The sequence below is a fragment of the Oratosquilla oratoria genome, chromosome 17 (assembly GCF_046742065.1).
Source record: "Oratosquilla oratoria isolate Oo_2021 chromosome 17, ASM4674206v1, whole genome shotgun sequence".
NCBI lineage: Eukaryota > Metazoa > Arthropoda > Malacostraca > Stomatopoda > Squillidae > Oratosquilla > Oratosquilla oratoria.
The window spans coordinates 29,907,827-29,929,132 of record NC_134793.1 but is presented as its reverse complement, the minus strand read 5'-3'; the positions used below and the strand labels follow the sequence as shown (position 1 = coordinate 29,929,132).

At 43.6% G+C, this 21,306-nt stretch overlaps 1 protein-coding gene across 4 annotated transcripts in view; it reads left to right on the top strand.

Annotated features, from left to right (window-relative positions):
- Positions 1–21,306, top strand: part of LOC143034569 (uncharacterized) — a 315,113-nt gene that overhangs the window by 279,755 nt on the left and 14,052 nt on the right. The window contains exon 7 of one of the 4 annotated variants that reach the window (XM_076200818.1): positions 9,713–9,972. The exons of the other annotated variants lie outside the window; for them this stretch is intronic. Within the exon in view, the coding sequence (XP_076056933.1) occupies positions 9,713–9,957 (245 nt within the window). The 3' untranslated portion in view covers positions 9,958–9,972. Of the gene's footprint in view, positions 1–9,712; positions 9,973–21,306 lie in introns of those variants that run through there. 4 annotated transcript variants of the gene reach the window in all.

Below are 21,306 nucleotides of genomic sequence, written 5' to 3'. Positions count from 1 at the left end.
CTCTTTCCACCTCTGCCTTCCACACCTCTTTTACTAATCTTTCTTCACTCATTCCTTCCATGTGTCCAAACCATCCCAATACTCTTTCATCAACCCTATCTCCAAACTCCCTTTCCAACCCCGCTCTCCTCTCCACCTCGTTTCTCACTCTATCCATCCTAGTAACCCCTACCATACTTCTCAGGTATTTTATCTCAAACACATTTAAACTCTTCCTCTCTTATATTCCATGTTTCTGCCCCATACAGTGCTGTCAGCACAATCACTCCTTCATACAATCTCCTCTTAGCATCCATTCCCAAATGTCTATTTTTCATTAAACTTTTTATTCCCCCAAGGGCATTTACTTTCTTCTCTCAATCTACATTCTACCTCTACTTCCACTCCTCCCTTTCCCACCATATTTGCACCCAGGTACCTAAAGCTATCCACTTCCTCCAGTCTCTATTAATACTCACTTCCAATTTGCTGCCATATTCTCCCCTTGTACATCTCATCACCTTACTTTCATCCACATTTGTCTTCAACTTCCTTCTTTCTCACACCTTCCCAAACTCCGTCACTAACTTCCTTAATCCTTCCTCTGATCCTTCTACAAGCACAGTGTCATCAGCAAAAATAATTGGTTTATCTCCCATTTTTCTCCATCTTCTTTAGCCATCTCCAATCCCCTGCCCATTACCCTTGCATTTACCTCTTGCACCACCCCATCCATGTATAAATTGAACAGCCAAGGAGATATAATACACCCCTGGTGAAGTCCCACCTTTACCTCAAACCACTCACTCTCCCCATTTCTAATTCTAACACAGGCTCTACTATTTTGGATTGCTTTTAACAGCTTTCCCCCTATCCCATGTATCTACAGCACCTCCCACAGTACCTTCCTGTCTACCCTGTCATATGAGTAAACTTTTCCAGATCCACAAAGGCCCAAAAAACATCCTTACCTTTTCCTAAAACTTTCTCACATATCTGCCTTACTACAAAAATCAGATCCATAAACCCCTACCCATCCTAAGCCCACACTCACCAATTACTCCTTCTGTTCCTCTCCTAATCTTCTCACTCAAAACCCTCCCATAAGCCTTCCCAACTACACTCAACAAATTGATCCCTCTGAAACTGCTACACTCACACTTGTACCCTTTTCCTTTGTAAAGCAGACTATACAGGCACTCCTCCAGTCCTCCACAATAGCATGCAGCCAATACCCCATCATTGTGGGGTTAAAAGCTGCTCAGTCGCATGCAGCTGATACTTTAGGTTTTATATAGGGCAACCCTACAGACCAGAGCCACACATCATTTTGTGTGACAGAGGAAATCTCTATTCATAGAGAAATGATGCTACTTTATTATACTGTGACTGTCCCTCCATTATGCTGTCCCCCCACTCTTAATACTGTCCTCTACCATGTCTCTGAATATTCATATCCTTTTTTGCCAAACCCTGTAGTAGGGGAGAAAGAATATTGCCACTGAGTGTTCCCATTTGAGTTGCAAAAGGCAGCAAAAATAGGACTGGGATAGGACTAGGCATCCTACTCTTTGTAGCCCCAAAGGGGAAATTCCTAAAAAAGGCAAAGGCATAAGAGGGTCTGGGAGGAGTTTTCCAACCAGAACCCAGTTTGGGTCTTAAAAAAAATTGTAATAGATAAATAAACATATAAATGAATAAATAAATAAAGTGAAGGAAGGAAACCCCTTCTTGAGCTAAAGTGAAGACATGAGAATTGGAAATATCTCTGCTCTTATTGTGGTGTATATAATTTTGTTTGGTTCATCTGATTAAGTCAATGTATTGGTTTACTAGATTGTGTTTATACATGTACTCTGTGTATATACATATATGTATAGGTGGACCAATTTAGGTTATTGATGAAGGTTGATGAAAGAGTGTTAATTTTTATAGATTTTCGTGTACTAGTTAGGACTGTCTTGACTTGATGCATAGCTTTCTCTCTAAATAAATTATATTTGAACATATACCATTGTCTAAATTTTTAATACCCTAATACCCTCTGCTTTGACAGTTTTTAGCCTAGATATTAGAAACTAATTGTGTCAGCCCAAGAGTCACTACGTCATCATCTTACCCACTTGAATCTTTCTCTTGTATTTGCTGTAACTCAAAATACACATTGGAGTTGCAGCTAGTGGCAGCACAATAAAAAAAAAATATATATATATATATATATATATATATATATATATATATATATATATATATATATATATATATATATATATATAAATAAAAAAATAAAAAAATAAATTAAACAAGGGACCTTAGGAACTGCGCCCCCACTCCTACAGACTTGTTTCTACTTTCCAATAATCTTTAGTGCATGTTTGTTCGCTCTCAGATTTTTCATTTCTTCATTATTCCTGTAGTATTCATGAGTGCCTCCCAGTCTGTCTCTTCAAAGAATTTCTTCATCCCTAAGTAATCTGCCTTCCTAAAATTGAGTCTCCCTTGCTGATATGGTTCATTCCTTCTCTTTTTCCTCACCCTTCAGCTGAAATTCAAATGTAACATGGTCACTTTTTCGTATGGGGCAAAGATAGTTCAAGGAGCTGATGATGTCTGGCTCTTTGGTTAGTAGCAGATCTGATCTTGAAACCTGTTCATACCTGAGTCACTTCATTTACCCACTGGATCATTCTGTTCTCCATTGCTTTCCATTCTTCACAGAAGACCTCACTGCAATTTAAATCTGTAATAAGGTCTAAATTGTTACTTTGTTCAATAGTTTTTTTAGGAGAAGAATTGTGTCCAACAATATTTCTTGATATTGAGTTCAGTCCAAGCTCTTGTCTTTGGGGGGGGATATATGTCACCATGAAGTCTCTTCTATTCTACCCTTTAGTTGTAATTTTTAGGTGGATTGGTTCAGCCTTGCCTACACACAGATTTGCTTCTTCCACGTTTGTCACTTCTCACAACAACCATTACCCCTCCATCCATTATATCTTCTTTGTCTCTTCTCCAGAAGATGTATCAATTTACCTAGTTGTATTTACTTAGTTATATTTTACAGGAAGGGGAGCTATGCCCATGGTGTCCCGCCTTTGTATCTCGCAGTGTCTAGTTTGTTCTTAAGTTCATGAATGGATTTTGCACACTATTTTTTTGTCCGGTTTGTTCCAAGTGTCCACCACTATGTGGAAAACTCTTTTTCTTCAGATCTCTTCTATAACTATGTTTTTTTTCTTATTTTCCATGTCCTCTTGCGATTCTCTTGTCCCAGTTTAACAAGTCCTCTCCATCGAGTATTTCTGTGCCCTTCATGATTCTGTAGATGGTCAGTAGGTTGCCTCTCGCTCTTCTTTGCTCCAGAGTCAGTAACTCCAGTTTACCCAGTCTCTCCTCATATGATAAGTTTGCAAGTGCAGGGGCCATTTTTGTGGCTGCTCTCTGGATTCTTTCTATTTTCTTTATATTCTTTTTGGTACTGGGTGACCACAGTGTCGCAACATATTTAAGTCTAGGCCTTATCAGTGTGACTAATATTTTTTTCAATCATTTCTTCATCCAAATATGTAAATGCCACTTCTATTGATCTTAGCATGTTACAGGATTCTCCAACAATTTTGTTTATGTGTTTGTCATAGGATAAGTCGTTTGAAATAATTACACCCAAATCTTTTTCAGATCCCACTTTCTTTACCTCCTTAGTTCCAATTTTATATTGTCCTGACATTCTATTTTTGCTTTTTCCAAACCCCATTATGCTACACCTCCCATTTCTAACTCAAGTTCCATACTTAATTCAGGTCTTCCTGTAGTTATTCCCAACCAGTTTCAGTTTTTACTTTCCTTAACACTTTAGCATCGTCTGCAAAGAAGCTTATGTAACATTGCACATCATCAGTTTTGTAGTTGGTAGATTGATGTAGATATTCATGTAGAATGCTGCTGGTGTAGATTTTAGGTTTAGTTTGTGATACTTGTGTTATGTAGTGTAAAGTTTGATATTTAGGGTTCTGTCATAGAATTATATTACTGTCATTTTCATGTAGTGTTCTATGGAGAGGATTTTGGTTTTTGTATACAGGTATCCTGTATCTAATATGGTTGATTTTGGTGCATCCTGTTATTACTCTCAATGTTCTATTGTGTAGTGCTTGTAAATTTTTGTGTTTATGTTTATCTTTCTGATTATTAGGAATCATGCTATATTACTTAATTGTATTTATCTAATTGTAGCAGTGCTCTTTGAATTTTGTCTCCTATTCTCCAATTTATCATAGCTACCCTCAATTTCATGTATAGTTCCAACTTAGTCTATATCCTTGATTTCTAATTATCTTGTTTAGACTTGAATTCATGTATTGTTCCAGGTTGGGCTATATCACCCTCTAAGTCAGTGGTTCCCAAACTTTATTTTTTTAGTTTTACAATTATACGTACTAAGTTAACCTTAATCCTAATGCCGGGTACCGTAATGTTTTCTTGATTTTATTTCATTTTATTTTATTTTCAAAAAAAATTTCAGCCCTCCATTACCCCCGAAAATGTGTTACCTCCCCCCCAGGGGGTAATTTGCCCACAGTTTGGGAACCACTGCTCTAAGTTATTCCAGATATTATGCATATATATAGAGAACTGTATTTGATCACATCCTTTTGACTCATAGTCTTTCTAAATCTGTTGACGTGACCTCTTAACACCAGAATAGTAGTACTGTCAGCATCACATGCCTACTAGCGATGTCCGGAATCCTGGACAAATTTTGGGGGTAGAAATATACATATAGGAATAGTACAAATTTTATTTGAAACTTTTTCACTTGAATTAGATGCTATTCTTAACTCAATGAAATATGAACTGAAGGTAAATACATTTAGTTCATGGTTCATAGAGTTAAGAAAAGCATCTAATTAAAGTGAAGAAAAAAAATTCAAATAAAATTTGTACTACAGTATTCCTATATGTATATTTCTACTCCCAAAGTTTGTCCAGCAAAAATACATTTAGTTCATGGTTCATAGAGTTAAGAAAAGCATCTAATTAAAGTGAAAAAAAATCAAATACAATTTGTACTACAGTATTCCTATATGTATATTTCTACTCCCAAAGTTTGTCCAGCTAAAAAAAAAAAAAAAAAAAGTGTCTATCTTTCTATATACCAAGGGCTTTTTCCCCCTTACAAGGGAGGTAACCAAGTCAAAAGGCACATACCACTCCCTCCCATTTCACTCCAACCCATTCCACTCCCATCCACTATCCTTTCCTCCCTCTCATCTTAGCTCCTCAGAGATGACAGGTCATCCCTGTATCCTGCCCACTGCCCTGCGCCAGAAGCAATGTAGCAAGACACAGCACATGTATAGCAAAGTCTCTTCAGTTAATCAGTGACTCCCTCTCTCTGCCCCCTTATGCAGAAAAATAGTAGATGGGGAGAAATCCCTTCAGGTTGTGTCAAAATATCATTCAAACATAACCATTCCCTACCCCCATCCCCCACCCCCTCCCTTCCTTGGATCACAGTATCATTTATACACAGCCTTTCTCCACTAACCCCTATATCCTACCTTCTCCCTTGCTCAACAGACATTTCCTTTGTGCTTAATGGTCCTTTCACCCCATCCATCTCATCCTCGGTCAGCCCCCAAGCTTACTCCATCCACATATGCCCTCTACACCTCTCCCACCAACCTCTCTTCATTCATTCTTTCCATGTGTCCAGACCATCCCAACAATCCTTCACCAGCCCCATCTGGCATCTCCTTTTCCACCCTCACTCACCTCCTCATCTCATTTGTCACTATCCAACCTTGTAACTGCTGCCATAATTCTCAGACATTTGATCTCAAACACATTTACACTCCTCTCTACCTCTCTTAAATTCCGAGTATCAGCCCAATACAGTGCCATCATCACAATCACCCTTTCATATAGTTTCCTTTCATCCACTCCCAAGTGCCCATGCATCATGAAACCCCTTAATCCCCCAGGGTATTTACTTGCTTCCCCAATCCACCTCCACCTCCACTAACCCCCCCCCCCAACACATCCTTCGTTCACCCCTGCTAGCCACAGTGTTGCCTGATGGTGATGACTTGTGCAACACATGAAATCAAGATGCCCCCCTGATATACTCCAGCTTCCCTTATGCAGCACAGGTTGCAGTGCACCATGCTGAAAAATATAGGATTTTTAATGAGCACATCTGGGTGGAGGTATCTGAGATTTGTTTGCTTTGATAGTGCTCACAAGGGTGAAACAGCTGAAGCAAGGTCAGTGGTAAATGGAATTGATGTGAACCAATTATCCACCATAATTTACAAAGTTTACCTAATTGTATTACCGTATATGGGAAGGGAGCTATGCTCATGGTGACCCGTCTTTGTATCTTTCAGTATAATTTTTTTTCTTAAAATCTTGAATAGTGTTTGCACACATTGTTTCTTTATCTAAATTATTCCAGATATCCAGCATTCTGTGTGGGAAGCTATTATTTTTCTGATCTCTTCAATAGTTATCCTTTTTGAGTTTCTTTTCATGTCCTCTTGTTTTTCCATTGTCCCATTTAGTAAATCATTCCTATCAAGGATTTCCATTCCTTTCATGATTCTATAGATAGTCAGTAGATCTCCTCTTTCTCTTCTCTGCCCCAGTGTTGGCAATTCCAATTTTGGATAATCTTTGTTCGTATGTTAATTTGGAAAGAACTGGTGCCAACTTTGTTGTTGCTCTTTGTATTCTTTCTAATTTCTAAATATTCTTTTTAGTAATGGGTGCCCATAGTGTTGCTGTGTACTCCAGTTTTGGTCTTATTAATGTGACTAATATTTTTTAAATAATTTCCTCATCCAAGTAGTCAAATGCCACTTTCATTGACCTTAATAGATTGAAGGTTTCTCTGACTATTTCATTGATATATTTGTCTGGTGTCATGTCTTTGCTGATTATTACTCCAAGGTTTCTTTCAGAGTTCACTTTTTTGACTTCTTCACCAATTTTATAATTTTTTTATATTCTGTTTTAACTTTTTCCAAACTCCATTATACTACATTTCTGCTAGTGTGAGTTTCTGTTAGTGTGATGATATGGATGTGTCACTTTCCTGTTGCACCTTATAGACATACTATGAACAGAATACCACAAAAAAGCACTAAAACAACATCCCACCTATACCACACAAAACATCCACACAAAAGCATATACTGTACTGCACTATCAGATCACTAAACAAGATCTTCAGTACAAAGCACCAAACTCATTACAACAACTCCCAGACATAAGCTCCACAGAAAAAAATCCTCCTGCATCTGATAAGATCTATACTAGCATACCTGCACTCAGGACACCATCCAGCATTAAAACAGTACCAACATGGATCAGACCTGGTAACGTATTCCGACTACCCCAATTGCAACCATCATACAGTGGACAAAACAAATAATACTACAGTGCTCCATACAGTGAATCCTCAGACAACAACACAATATATCTTCCCTGAGTGACTTGTGGACCCACGTAGAGGCTATTGTCAGTTACCTAAAGACCTCTTACAAGAGACCCAAGAGGCATTTGACCCATTTAATCCAAACCATGCCCCTGGCTCTTTTAGTTATCCCACACCATTTATTGAACCAGTCTTGTCTCTGCTTCTTTCATCCACTATTCTTCAATACATGCTTGTTCACTCATAATTTTTCAGACTTTCACTGGTATTCATGAATTCCTCCCAGTCTACTTTTGTAAAGAATATCTTTGAAACTGAGACACCTGACTTCCCAAAATTGAGACCACCTTGCCTGTGTATTTCATTCCGTGGATCTATTTCTCCATCTGCCAACTGAAATTCAGTAGTTATATGGTCACTTTTCCTATAGGAGAGGTATTTCAAAGAATCAATGTCTTGCTCTTTGATTAAAATTTAGTTCAATCTCATGAGAATGTCTTCTTTTGCTTGAGTCACCTATTCTGTCCATAAGGTCATTGTGTTCTCCATTTCCATATCTAACAAGATATATCCACAGGAATCTGCTTTGCCACATGCTTTCCAGTTACTTTTTTCTTTCTTTTTTCAGGAGAGTTGTATTCAACAACATTTCTTGACATTCAACTTCATTGGAAACTCTTTTTTTTTTGGGAGTAGGTGGGGACATGTGCTACCATGAAGTCTCTTCTGTTCACCCCTTTAGATGGATTACTTCTGGCTTGACTTAACCCAGATTTGGTTCTTCCAATATTATGTAATTTTTTCACAAAAACCATCACCCTACCACTCAATTTATCATCTTTGTATCTTCTCCAGTTGCCATATTCATTATTCTCCAGCTGTGGATATTTTTTTGGTGAGTTTAGTCCTAGTAAGCACAAGATAACAGGCTCATTTACGATCACTTATAATCATTTATCGCCAACTTGGTTGATAGTAAACACATATACTAGTATAGCTTACTTTTGGTTTTCTCATAGCATAACATAGGCAACTGTTAATTTTTGTTTAGTGTATTCTGTGTTGTATTACCCTCATGTCTTCTTTTCTTTTAACAATTCTTTCTCAGTCTGACTGAGAACTCTGCTGAAAATTTCTATTTTTCTTTTGTTCTCATTTCATTATTGTCCTGGGCTTCCTTTGCAAGATCCTATGTCTTTGCATATTCATCCATAGTTGCATATTTTCCTATAAAAAGAATTTTAGACTTTTCTTTCTCTGCTAGCTTCCAAGACTTACAGATTTCATTGAATGCAAATAATTTCTCTTAAACTGACCTAACCTAAATATTTCAATTTGATCAATTGCATCTAAGTTGTTTCCTGTAATCATGGGAGTAATTTTCAAAGCCTTTTGCATCTAATGTTCTTGTACATCTTTCTTAAAGGGATGTGGTCTTCCTGCCAACCAACAATTATGACACATCTCATCTTATTGATATGAGATGCAAGAGATGCCTTTTTTTTTAACATTCACAATTGTTAGCCTAGCATGTTCTACTCCTCTGCTTCATGTTCTTTTTAAAATTTATTGCATCCCTCTCTTGCACAGATAACCACATTCCTGAATATCCTACAGTTCACTGACCTCATCCTTGTTTGATTTTACCTTATCCTCACTTACTTTTATGGTATTCAGAAGATTAATGCTCTCATTTGTCAGTCACATATTTCCTTTTAAGATGATCAATATCCGCTGAGACAAGTTTATGGCTTTTTCTTGTGCAAGGTTTTGTTCGAGGTCATGAGACTTTGACCCATGAGAGGAAAGTAATCTGAACAGTTTCAATTCAGTTGCAAATTCACTTACCTACATTATTAAGTCTGTATCCTTGAAGGCTATATTTTCCTTTTATTTTGGCCCCATTTTCATCATGATTAATTTCCCTGATCAGATCACAAGTCTGGTTGGGTGTAAATCCTTCAAAGTTAGTTATTTGTAATGTAAAAATAACACCAGGTAATGTGTGTGTAAATATTTTTTTTTCTGATGCCACACCTCTTTTTTCTCTCATCCTGGGGGATGCTGAAAAAAAGCTCACTATTTTTGCTCCTTGATTTCTTTCCAAAGTTGGAACCAACAACTTTATGCTTAAGCAATGATCCTGAACTCTGTTGCCCTCCCCCTCTGTGTACCCAATTGATATTCCTCTTTCATTTAATATATTCATATAACAAAATGCATGCACCCACCTTTCACCCATTGCATACTGCTCCAGTGCCCATCAGTTTTATCTCTTATCTTACCTCTTTGCAGATGAAGAGTCAGAAGCAATGCAGCAAGACACAGCTCCTCCACAGCAGGGCTGGACAGATGAAGCTGGTTTACACCTACTACTTCATTACACAATGAACTCCCCTCCTTGTCCACTTCAAATAATCAGAAAAGACAAGGAGAAATCCCTTTGGGCTTTATCAGTTTATCATCTATTCACAACAACCCTCTACTCACACCTATCTCTATCTTCTTTCACTGCTGAAGAGAAATTCCCTTTTTACTAAAGGCTCACTTCACCCCCTTCCATTTTATTCTCAGTCTTACCCTCAAGTTCACTACATCTACCTCAGCCCTCCAGACACCTTTTCCTAGTCTCTTCTCACTCAGGAACCAATGAAGGGTACCTGCATGTGGTGATCCTGAAAGATGGACAGTGAAACTCCCCATTTTCAAAACCTGTCAACCCTTTTACCTCCATCAAGAGGTGCAGCTCTAAGGGGCTGGTACCCATTCTCCAGCCTGAGCCCAAGATCTCTCTCAATCAGCTATAAGTGTATTTCTTATACTTTTTCACACTTGGAGAGCTGATAACCAGCAACTACTCTCCTCTCCCAACCACTTTGAGCTGGTAACATAGGAAGCCATACAAATGCAACACAGACAACAGCCCAAAGTGTCTTCCCAGGGAGATCTGTGGGAGGTTCTGAAGACCTCTGCCAGTCATTGTGAGGCCATGGGTTTTCCACTCATTCTCTCCATATATCCAAACTATCCAATTATTCTTTGATCAACCCTGTCTGCCACTCCTTATCCATCCCCACTCTCTGCCTCTCTTCCTCATTTCTCACTCTGTCCATCCTCATATATTCCTTAAATACTTCATCTCAAATGCATTTAAATTCCTCCTTTATGCCTTCCTCAAATTCCAGGTCTGTGCCTCATACAGTGTTCATAAGTACAATCACCCCTTCATATATTTTTCTGTGTATCCATACCTAGATGCCTGTTTTTCATGACACTTTTCATTCCCCCAAAACACTTACTTGCTTCCCCCACTCTACAGTTTACTGTTACTATTCTATGCAACGTGTGAGCTTAGATTTTAGAATTATCCATTTTCTTTGTCCTTTATGCCAATAACAGCAAGAATAAAATGAAAACACCTATCTCCCCTTACCAACATGGTTTCAAAGAAGGCTACTCAATCAGCACTCTGTTCACAAACATTACACAACAACTGCTGAAAGGATTCAATTTAAAATCCTCATCAGAATGAACAGTTATGGTAGACCTAGATATGAACAAAGCTTTCAGGCCCTGATGTGTCAGCGTCTTTGTCGAAGGGGCATCCCCCAATCCCATGAATTGAGAGCCAAACGGCCACAGCACACCCCTACTATTGGCTCTTACGCAGGTGGCAGCGATTCCTGGAAGCAGCTTTGGTTACTCAGGCGAGTACCAGTCCTTTCTATAATGATGTATCTTCACATTTTTTCTGCACTAAGGGGTGATTATCCAGCAATCACCCCTCTTTTACTATTAGCCGGAGATGTAGAGAGCAATCTTGGGCCCACCACAAAATAAACATGTCCAACATGCTCCGAACCTAACACCTTGAACCGACAGACAAAGGGATCAGTTCAGTGCAACTCATACAAGAACTGGGCCCATCTTATTTGCACAACACTTGTACAACACTTGCTGACTTGAAGCAATACACAAACACCCAGACCTGCTGTATTTACCCACCCACAACTTCACTCCCACCATCCCACCCCCAGCCTACATCCTTACCTTCACCCCTACCTTTGCCATCCCTTTTCCGTCTGCCCTCCTCCCCAAACACCCCTCTTCTTCCTGAACCTGATCATAATCCTCCACTGCCTGTACCTAAACCCTATATAGCAACCTATAACACACTCTCTTTTCTTCCTCCACAACCACCAAATACCAGCCTCCGGAAACATATTCATAATCATATCACTCACCGCTCCATTAACACACTGAAAGACAACACACTGCTGCATGCCAGACCCCCTGATATCCACCCTCCAGAATCCTCTCTCCCACGAAAGGACAGAGTCCACTTGGCCAGACTGCGGTGCGGCCACCACCCAGCACTTCTAAGCTACCAGAAGAGGCTGGATGACCGCATTGTGAACAGCTGCCCAGGATGTAACACTTCACCCCATACCATACAACGCATAATGGAAGACTGCATTATACACAATCATGCACGCAAACAACACAACATACACTCTATAAAGGATTTGTGGGAAAACCCAGTTTCGGCTGTGGCATTCCTTGGGGAGACGGGACTGCTCGGACAGACAGTCTAGGGAATGACAACAACAACAACAACCTACAACACATACAGATCACACAACATCATTATCTTACAACATAACACTGATGGCATACAAAAACATTAACTCGAACACTCCCTCAAACAACACAACATACACGTTGCCATCACACAAGAAACAAAACTACGACACTACCCCCCCCCCCCAAAAAAAATATATATATAATTTTACTCCCATCAAACACAACCGGACCGATGGCAACGGCGGTGGAGTCATCACCCTGATCCACCAGTCCATCTGTTTCGTGGGCACAAGTGCCACTACCAAAACCCTCCTCCCTACCACAGACAACACCAATGAAACCCAGTTAACCCAAATCCGAACAGGTAACAAATCCTCAATTACTGTACAATAATTAACACGTACTTAACCCCACCCCAATCATCCTCCACAGTTTCAAATATTTTTAGACCCAACCTTAACCAATTTGCCACCATCGTCAACCTTAACTTGGGTGGCGACTTCAACACCAAGTAGTCGGCCTGGTATGTCAACAACTCCGACATGGACAGAGGGTTTGGTCTGCAAACACAAATTGACTTACTAACCATCATGAACAACAACAACAGCAACAACAAGCCCTCTGCACCCCTTCCTCTCCTGACATCAACTTCTGTTCTCATTTGCCTAACCCCAACAACTGCATGGAAAGTAGTCGGACCCCTCGGATCTGACCACCTTCCAATCATCACCACCACCAAAACATGATACACCCCAGGTGGCCACGGAGACACCTTCAATACAACCATACAAAACGCAGAAAAGAAATACACCCCCTAAGGCAACAGACACATAACCCAAACTTCACACCAGAAATCCAAGGCCTCATGAGACAACGCGACACACTTAAACACAATACCCCCACACCTATGCTTGTCGCATAAGACCGCAATTTACTCCAATTATGCCATTCCCCTCTGCAGATTACTCCATCTGCCAAAGAATCTGTCAACATTTAAATATAAAATAACAAGGGTCTAGGGCAGTGGTTCTTAACCTTTTCCAGTGCCCATAGCCCTTGATATCTCAGAAAATTTCCTTGTACCCCCATCCAATACAAATACAATGCAAATATATGAAAAGGATGAGTGATACAAACCTTATTTGCTTTCTCATTGTAAATATACAGTACCATTGCACTGGGGCTATCATGTCTCATACCGGTTTAAGGTTTTGTACCCCTTGGGGGTACAGGTACCCCAGGTTAAGAACCACTGGTCGAGGATGAGGATATTTCCAAACTAAATGAAATGTTAAGGTCTGTAGAATGTTCAAACAGATCAACACACACATCCTACCATAATATAACGTAAGAAACACCACCCTTACAACAATTATCTGGCAGGTGGAAATGCCTATATCATATAATGTCCAATCATCATGTACCAGAAACTTAAAGAACGGAGTACCACATGGCTCAATTCTATCCCCCACACTCTTTAATGTATGCATGCATAAAATACCCACATCCTATACCTCAGAAATACAAATCTCATCTGAGGCAGACGATATAACAATTACATGCACACACCATAACGCAGACAAAACTGCAGAAAAACTACAACCAAACTCGATACACTCAACACCTGGTTCAATATATATAGACTCAAAATAGCCCCAACCAAATCTACAACCACACTTCTAACCAAATGGAAAGCGGAACAGAAATACATACCACGTTTCTATATCAACAACACTCATATCACACCCACCCACACACACCCAAGAATCTTGGCGTAATATACGATATGTCCATGCATGTCATTCAAACAGCACATCACAAACAAAGGATTACACACAAAAAGAAGAAAGAAAAGAATATATTTTGTGATCCATCTCCATTTGGGCTAGTGGCGTTCAATGTGTTGTCTGAGGAGTGGCATCACCCAACACGTAGCCGGACAGGTGACGTGGTGCCCGTCTGGTGCACCGGGACCTTCCTTGGGTGGGTGGAGTTGGGTCGGGCACCACGGCTGCCCCGTTGTCATGCGCCTGGATGCACGGGTTGCGCGTGATGGGGCTTAGGTTGCGCCGGTTCCTGACAGAGGCGCGTCCGCTGCCGTCTAGCCGCGCCAAGCACTGTCTGAGTGTAGTGTTCTCCAGGACTGTGCCTGCGCAATCCCAGCGCCCAGTGCCGGGGTTCTGGATGCGGGTACGTTGGCCAGGCGTGAAGGGTTCGAGGTTGTGGGCTGTTTGGTTATGCCGAGCGGCTGCATTGTACCTGGGGTGGGCTAAGGCCTATTTCCGTTTCCGCAGCAGTCACGCTCATCGCTCGCTTACCTTGAAGGGAGACGCGTTGACAGATATGGCGTAACGCAGCTGACGACCTGTAACCAGTTGGCCTCGGGAGGCCTCGGAGCCCTGCGGGGGTTATTAAGATACTGCATGATGGCCATTGCAGCAGCGTCGGTGTCCAAGGAGTCATTCCTGGCAGTGTTGCCGCGTAGCAGCCTCTTGTCACACTTGACTGTCACTTCTGCATGGCCGTTGGACCGGGGGTAGTGTGCAGACGAGACCCTCATTTGCACGCGTCAGGCGTTGAAGAAACCCCTGGATTCCTGCCAGTCGCCCATTAGTGTCTTTAGCGGAAGTGAAGGGTGCTTCCAACTGCGTGTCCCAGTATACTGTCTCTTCACCTAGATTCTTCAGTGGTTCCCTGAAGGGCTCCATGACAGGGGCGACCGCCAGAAAGGCGTGACCTGGTTAACAAGGCCGAGCCATGACCGCACGTCAGTCAGGGCGGACTGGGTGAGCTTTTTGAAGTCGGTTATGCTCCGGACGAGATCGTGGTTTGGCTGGTAACCTTCCCAGCTTAGGAAGTAGTCGGCAAAGGTAACGTTCCTCCTGTAGAAGTGGAACTTGTCGGGCCGTAGCGGGATACTATTCTCCATGCACCTATGGAGGAAGTCGTATGTGTGCAAAAAGGCGTCGCTGACGCTGCTGTCATGGAGTAGAGTGTCGTCCACGCACTTAAGCTTCTTGGGAACGTTAGAAATGACGTCGTCGAAGCGTTTAGTGAAAGTGTCCTGCGACGAGCATTGGCTCATGGGGGTGCGGCAGTACCGGTAGCGTGCCCAGGGGATAATGAATGTTATGATTTTGCTGCTTTCCTCGTCGAGGGGGACCTGATGGTAACCCAAGTACTCATCTGCCACAGTCTTGAATGAATGCTTAGGCACACTGGTGACGAGATCAAAGGGGGGCGGGCTGGTGTGGTGTGTCTCTCTTAGGCTCGCGCGGCACCACTACCATCATGGAGCACCACTCGATGGGTTCGCCGGCGAGGACCGACTCGATGATGCCCTTGTCGACATCGTCGTGCAGCTGTCGCCGAACTTCGTCAAAGAAGTGGAGCGGGACCGTGTCCAGGACGTGGACCGCGTGGGGACGGGCATCAGGTTGTAGATAGATGTGGTGTGGTGGGCCACTCATTTCCGGGAGCAGCGTGCGCCCCACGTCAAACACAGTGCACCCGGAGTGTTTCAAGAACCATCTCTCTAGGCGATCGCCGTTCTCTTTCACGAGCTCATAAAGTGGCGATCCTGATCGTGATGGGGTTTGTGGGGAGTCTGATTGTTCCACAACACATTCGCCGGTGAGCTCTAGGGGGCCCGGGAAGGTGTGATGGACTAGATGTAGGGCCTTGCATGCCTTGAGCAAAAGGTACAGTCGTTTCACACCTACATCTATGTAGATGAACTACGTGGTCGAGGCAGGCCCCACAGAGATCTGACATATGATGCATCCCAGGATGCGCATATTGTCCCTCAGTAACGTGGCTGACTGATGTGGGTGCAGCCTGTAGCTGACGTTGGGATATATCGAGGTTCCCTAGCAGTGGGCTGCCTGCCACCGATACTTGTGCTCCAGTGTCCACCACTGCTGTGTCGGAGCATACTGCTTGGCGTAAGCAGCCGATTACCACAGACAGCGAGGCTGCCGTCCCCACTCCTCCAACGATCACAGCACTGGATGTGGGGAAAGGGTCTGAACGGTGGCAGGGTAACGAATGCCGCCCTGTAGAGTGAGGGCTGGGTACAGGCGCCAAAAGCGCCCCTTCTGGAAGCAGCAACGGGATGTCACTGCGAACGCCCTGTACTGACGCCCACGTGAGCACTCGGTATCCCCATAAGCTGCGTACCGCTTGCGCGGACTCCTAATCTACTCTTGGGGGGCTTTTCCCTGCCCACCGGGCCAGCGTGTTGCCGCTACCTCAGCAAGCTGAGGGGCCGAGAGGGGTGGAGGTGGTGGGTCGTTGACTGCAACATCGGCTACGTAGTCCGACGGATGCACATTCGCATCCTTTTTCGCGGCTTCGACGACTTACACACACGTACTTATCGAAGCGTGGGAGGCAACGTAACACCTCCACTTTCATGCTGTGATCACGAAGCCCCATCACAATTTTCTTATCAAGTATATATTCCTTCAGGGGGCACTCATTCACTTTGGTGCGACACTGGGATACTTAAGCACATACACTATCATTCGATTTTTGTCACAGAAAACTCCACCCACGCCCCGACAATGCAGCGTGGACTGACTACCACGCTTCTCACGATGTCGATTGCGTCCGTTGTTGAGAGCAACTTGAATTCGAGCTTGTCCAGGCGTGAGTCGATGTGCTGCTGCACTTCTGTGCTACAATGGAGGCGTACATAGGGTGCAGCCGTGGGTGACGTCCAACCGCAGATACTATTATAGTCCTCAGTGCTGGTGGCCCAAGTTTCAAACGCCGCCAGCGACATATCCACGGTTGCTCCCCGAGAGGGGTGTTGCTGGGTGCCAATGCAGGGGCGCAGGCCACGGTTGCTGCTGGGTTGCTGCCCACTCTTGCTGACGGGTTGCTGCCCACTCTTGCAGACGGGTTGCTGGTCACGGTTGTCGTTGGGCCGCTGGAGTGATATCAGTTCTCCCAAATCTCTCTCGTTTGTTTTTGTAATGGATTCACTTCCCAAGTGATGGCTTAAAGATGGTCTTTTGCAGTTATTGCCCATTTCCAGGACAGCAATCCTTCCAATATCCGTCGAACTGATACTAAAGGGGTGTCAGGTTATGTGTTTGTCCGGATATGGCCATTGGGGCCCCATCTGTTAGGTTCTGGCCCTTTAACTCGATAAAACACGACCTAACCTAACCAGAAGTAATTTTGAGCCTCTCTTTATGTACACTGTAATATATAATAATGCAATGAATAGAATAACAAAAACCTAGTAAAACAAATGTATATACTCTAGCCACCGAGACCCAACTCAATGACCCGTAGACTCATCCCCTCCACCACAATATGTACCCATCCCCGCCATCTCAAAACCCATCCCCACCACCACAATATTGTATATACCCATTCATCGGTAGGAGGGGGGTGACTTTGACAAGTGGATGGCTGTGTAGCAGTGGAGGGGCCAGGTCGAAGACGTGAGGTCACAGGCCTGAAGAAAATATCGATCGTGGCTTGGCGGTAGAACCGACGATTCAGGCTATGAATGACTGTGGTGAAACGAACTTATATCCACCACAAGGCTGAGGTCGACCATTTCCCTGTCACAATCCAGGTACTCCGCATACTCCAAAATGAATTCGTGCTTCCGGAGAGTACTTTAATAGGGAATGGCTGGGGGAATTTGCGTCTGCGTCGTCGTCATTGTAACCGCCGCCTGCATTCCCAGTGGCTCCTACCTGCGGGTCAGACACAGATGCGGCGATCTCAGCATCAGACATGATCTAGCCAGGATCGCCGCCATCCTCGTCAAGCCAGTCTCGAACATTCTCTCTTGCAATACGTAGAGGAAGGTGGAAGTCGCCAACCTTAAAACCCTTAAAGTCATGTTTGGCCTTGGCACCCTTCAAGAGGAGAGACCAACCGTTCTCAAAAGATTTTACAGAGGCTTCTTTGCATGCATTTGCCCATTTATGTATTGCAGACTTGACATTGTAGCGTTTCAGGCTCTCCCTGGTCCCCTGGCCTTGCGTGTCCTTGCCCTGCGCCTTCTCCTACTCGTCCTTATATACCACCATAACCTCATCCAAAAACCTTCGCCGGTATCGCCTCTTGGTTGCCATAGTGACACATTGGTCCATTGGTTGGATCAAAGCGGTAGTATTCGGAGGCAAATACATGATCCGAATACGACCATTATCAACAACCAATTCACTAGGGGCATTACCTGGTCACGTGTAATTTCAAGATCCTGCGATCGATGACGAATGACCTTGACAAATTGCTTGGTGAACCAGTCCGAGAAAATATTGGTTATAAACCAAGTCGTCTTCGAATGGTACCATGTGACAGGGAGGGCATCCATGACCTCATGGAGAGACCGAGGATATTTTGCATGGCCAACAACAACGGGTTTGGCACGGTGAGTCTCGTTAGCAATGGCACAACACAAAGCAGATACACGATCCTTGGACGACTTGTGACTAGGCACATGCTTCTCCTCCTCCTCCTCCTCCTCCACCAAAAAGTTAGTGGGCACTGAGCGGTAAAAGAGGCCCGTTTCATCAACATTGTAGATTTGAGCTAGAGAGTGGTTTTCTTTTTCGATCAAACCCTACAGCTGCTTCTGAAACTCCTCTATTCTCTCCTTATTTGCATCTAAAGCTTCTCCACGAGTCTTGCGGTATGTAAGGCCATGGCGAATCTTTAAACATAAGAACCAACCTTCGGAAGCCTTGCACTCGGGGTGATCCCTGGAGAACAAATTTCTCAGCAGCATCCTTCAACTCAGTGCCTCGCACTAACACACCAGTCGACTGCTGCTGACGAAGCGAAGCCAGACTAATGTCGATTGGTCGACATCCGCAAACGATGGCTTGCAAATGACTTTCCAATTGGTATTGCGATCGGTCTTCTTGCCGAAGTCATCCGTGAACTGCAACACCTTGTTGCGAGATTTCTTGATGTCAAACAAGATTTGACGGACAAAGTCGAACTCACGCATAATGCGTGAGCTCGACTGTCCCTCGTCAACCTTCTTTAAGATCTCCGGCCTCACTGGCGGTGCATGCTAACACAGCACAGCAAAATACATGGAGGAAATGGAAAGCTTGGAAAGGCCAAGGGAGAAAAAAAAAAAAATAATAATAATAATAATAATGAAATAATAATAATAATAGTAATGATAATGATAATAATAATGATAATAATAATAATAGTAATAATAATAATAAATAATAATAATAATAATAATAATCAATAAACGCAAATAAGTAAAAATAAATGTATAAATAGATAAATGAAAATAATAAACATATTTTAATTTTGGCTTCCCTGGGGTGACAATTTTTCATGTGACCCTAGCCCCCACCTCACCAATGCTGAACATGGCAAAATGAATTACTATCACCACTACTGATGCTCCCAAACACTTAATATAGAAAAAAAGTAAATTGAGTCATAATTCACCATTCACCAGTCGACTCTTCAGCGATATCGAGAGGATTTCATCGTCTCTTGACTCTCTAAATATGTGTGACAACAGCAAATCCCAGGACATAGACGGCATAATCCCGGGATATATTTGAACCTGAATATCTCTCTGAAGAAGATTGTCGTCTCCATGATTTCGATCAACCAAAAAATGATTGATTAGAGCAACGGATGGATAACATTTTTTTCATTAATTGATTATGTTTAGCGAGAGCCAGTCCTGGCACATCAAGAGGTAGCTTTATACATAATATTTGACTCGCAAGACACTGACCAAGGTGGAATATCGTAGACAAGTACGAATCTCTAGAGGCAGGGGAAATACCAGAAATAAAGTTATATACAGTACATATGAGAGATAAAGTATTGTAGGGTTGTATGGCAACCCCCACCCTCCGGTCATCTCGTAACTCACGGTGTCACCGGATGACTAAACAGCGTAGAAGTTGTACTGTATGTCCCATCGCCTCCCTATATTTAGGCAGGTAAGTCTCCCAATAAATATTGGAACGCGCCCTTGTCTTTTCCTCCATCCTATACATGGCGCAGTTTCATCAGGAATTAATGGAGGACGGCATGGGCGCCATGGAGACACCCCCAACTAACCGACAGACCAGTGAGGCCGGTAGCATGGTCTACTGCATCACCCACACCGAGCCCTGATTTCACTCCAGCGACCCAACGGCAACCGTGGCCAGCAACCCGTCAGCAACAATGGGCAACAACCCAGCAGCAACCGTGGCCTGCGTCTCTGCGTTTGAAGCTTGGGCCACCAGCACTGAGGACTATAGTAGTACCTGCGGCTGGACGCCACCCACGGCTGCACCCCATGTACGGCTCCATTGTAGCACAGAAGTGCAGCAGCACACCGACTCGCACCTGGACAAGCGCGAGTTCAAGCTCCTCACAACAACGGACACAATCGACACTGTGAGAAGCGTGGTGGTCAGTCCACGCTGCATTGTCGGGGCGTGGGTGGAGTTCTCTCTGACATATAAAAATCGAATGATAGTGTATGTGCTTAAGTACCTCGGTGTCGCACCAAAGTGAATGAGTGCAGCTTCAGATGCCACCTGAAGGAATATATACTCAATAAGAAATTTGTGATGGGGCTTCGTGATCACAGCATGAAAGTGGAGGTGTTACGTTGCCTCCCACACTTCGATAAGTACGTGTGTGTAAATCGCCGTAGCTGCGGAAAAGGATGCAAATGTGCATCCGTCGGACTACGTAGCCGGTGTTGCAGTCAACGACCCACCACCTCCACCCCTCTCGGCCCCTCAGCTTGCTGAGGTAGCGGCAACGCGCTGGCCCGGTGGGCAGGGAAAAGCCCCCCAAGAGTAGATTAGGAGTCCTCGCAAGCGGTGCGCAGCTTATGTGGATACCGAGTGCTCATGTGGGCATCAGTACAGGGCGTTCGCAGTGACATCCCGTTGCTGCTTCCAGAAGGGGCACTTCTGGCGCCTGTGCCCAGCCCTCACTCTACAGGCCGGCATTTATTACCCTGCCACCGTCCAGACCCTTTCCCCACATCCAGTGCTGTGATTGTTGGAGGAGTGGGGACGGCGGCCTCACTGTCCGTGGTGATCGGCTGCTTACGCCAAGCAGTATGCTCCGACACAGCAGTGGAGCACAAGTATCGTAGGCAGACAGCCCACTGCTGTAGTACCTCGATATATCCCAACGTCAGCTACAGGCTGCACCCACATCAGTCAGCCACGTTACTGGGGGACAATATGCGCATCCTGGGATGCATCACATGTCAGATCTCTGTGGGGCCTGCCTCGACCACGTAGTTCATCTACATAGATGTAGGTGTGCAACGACTGTACCTT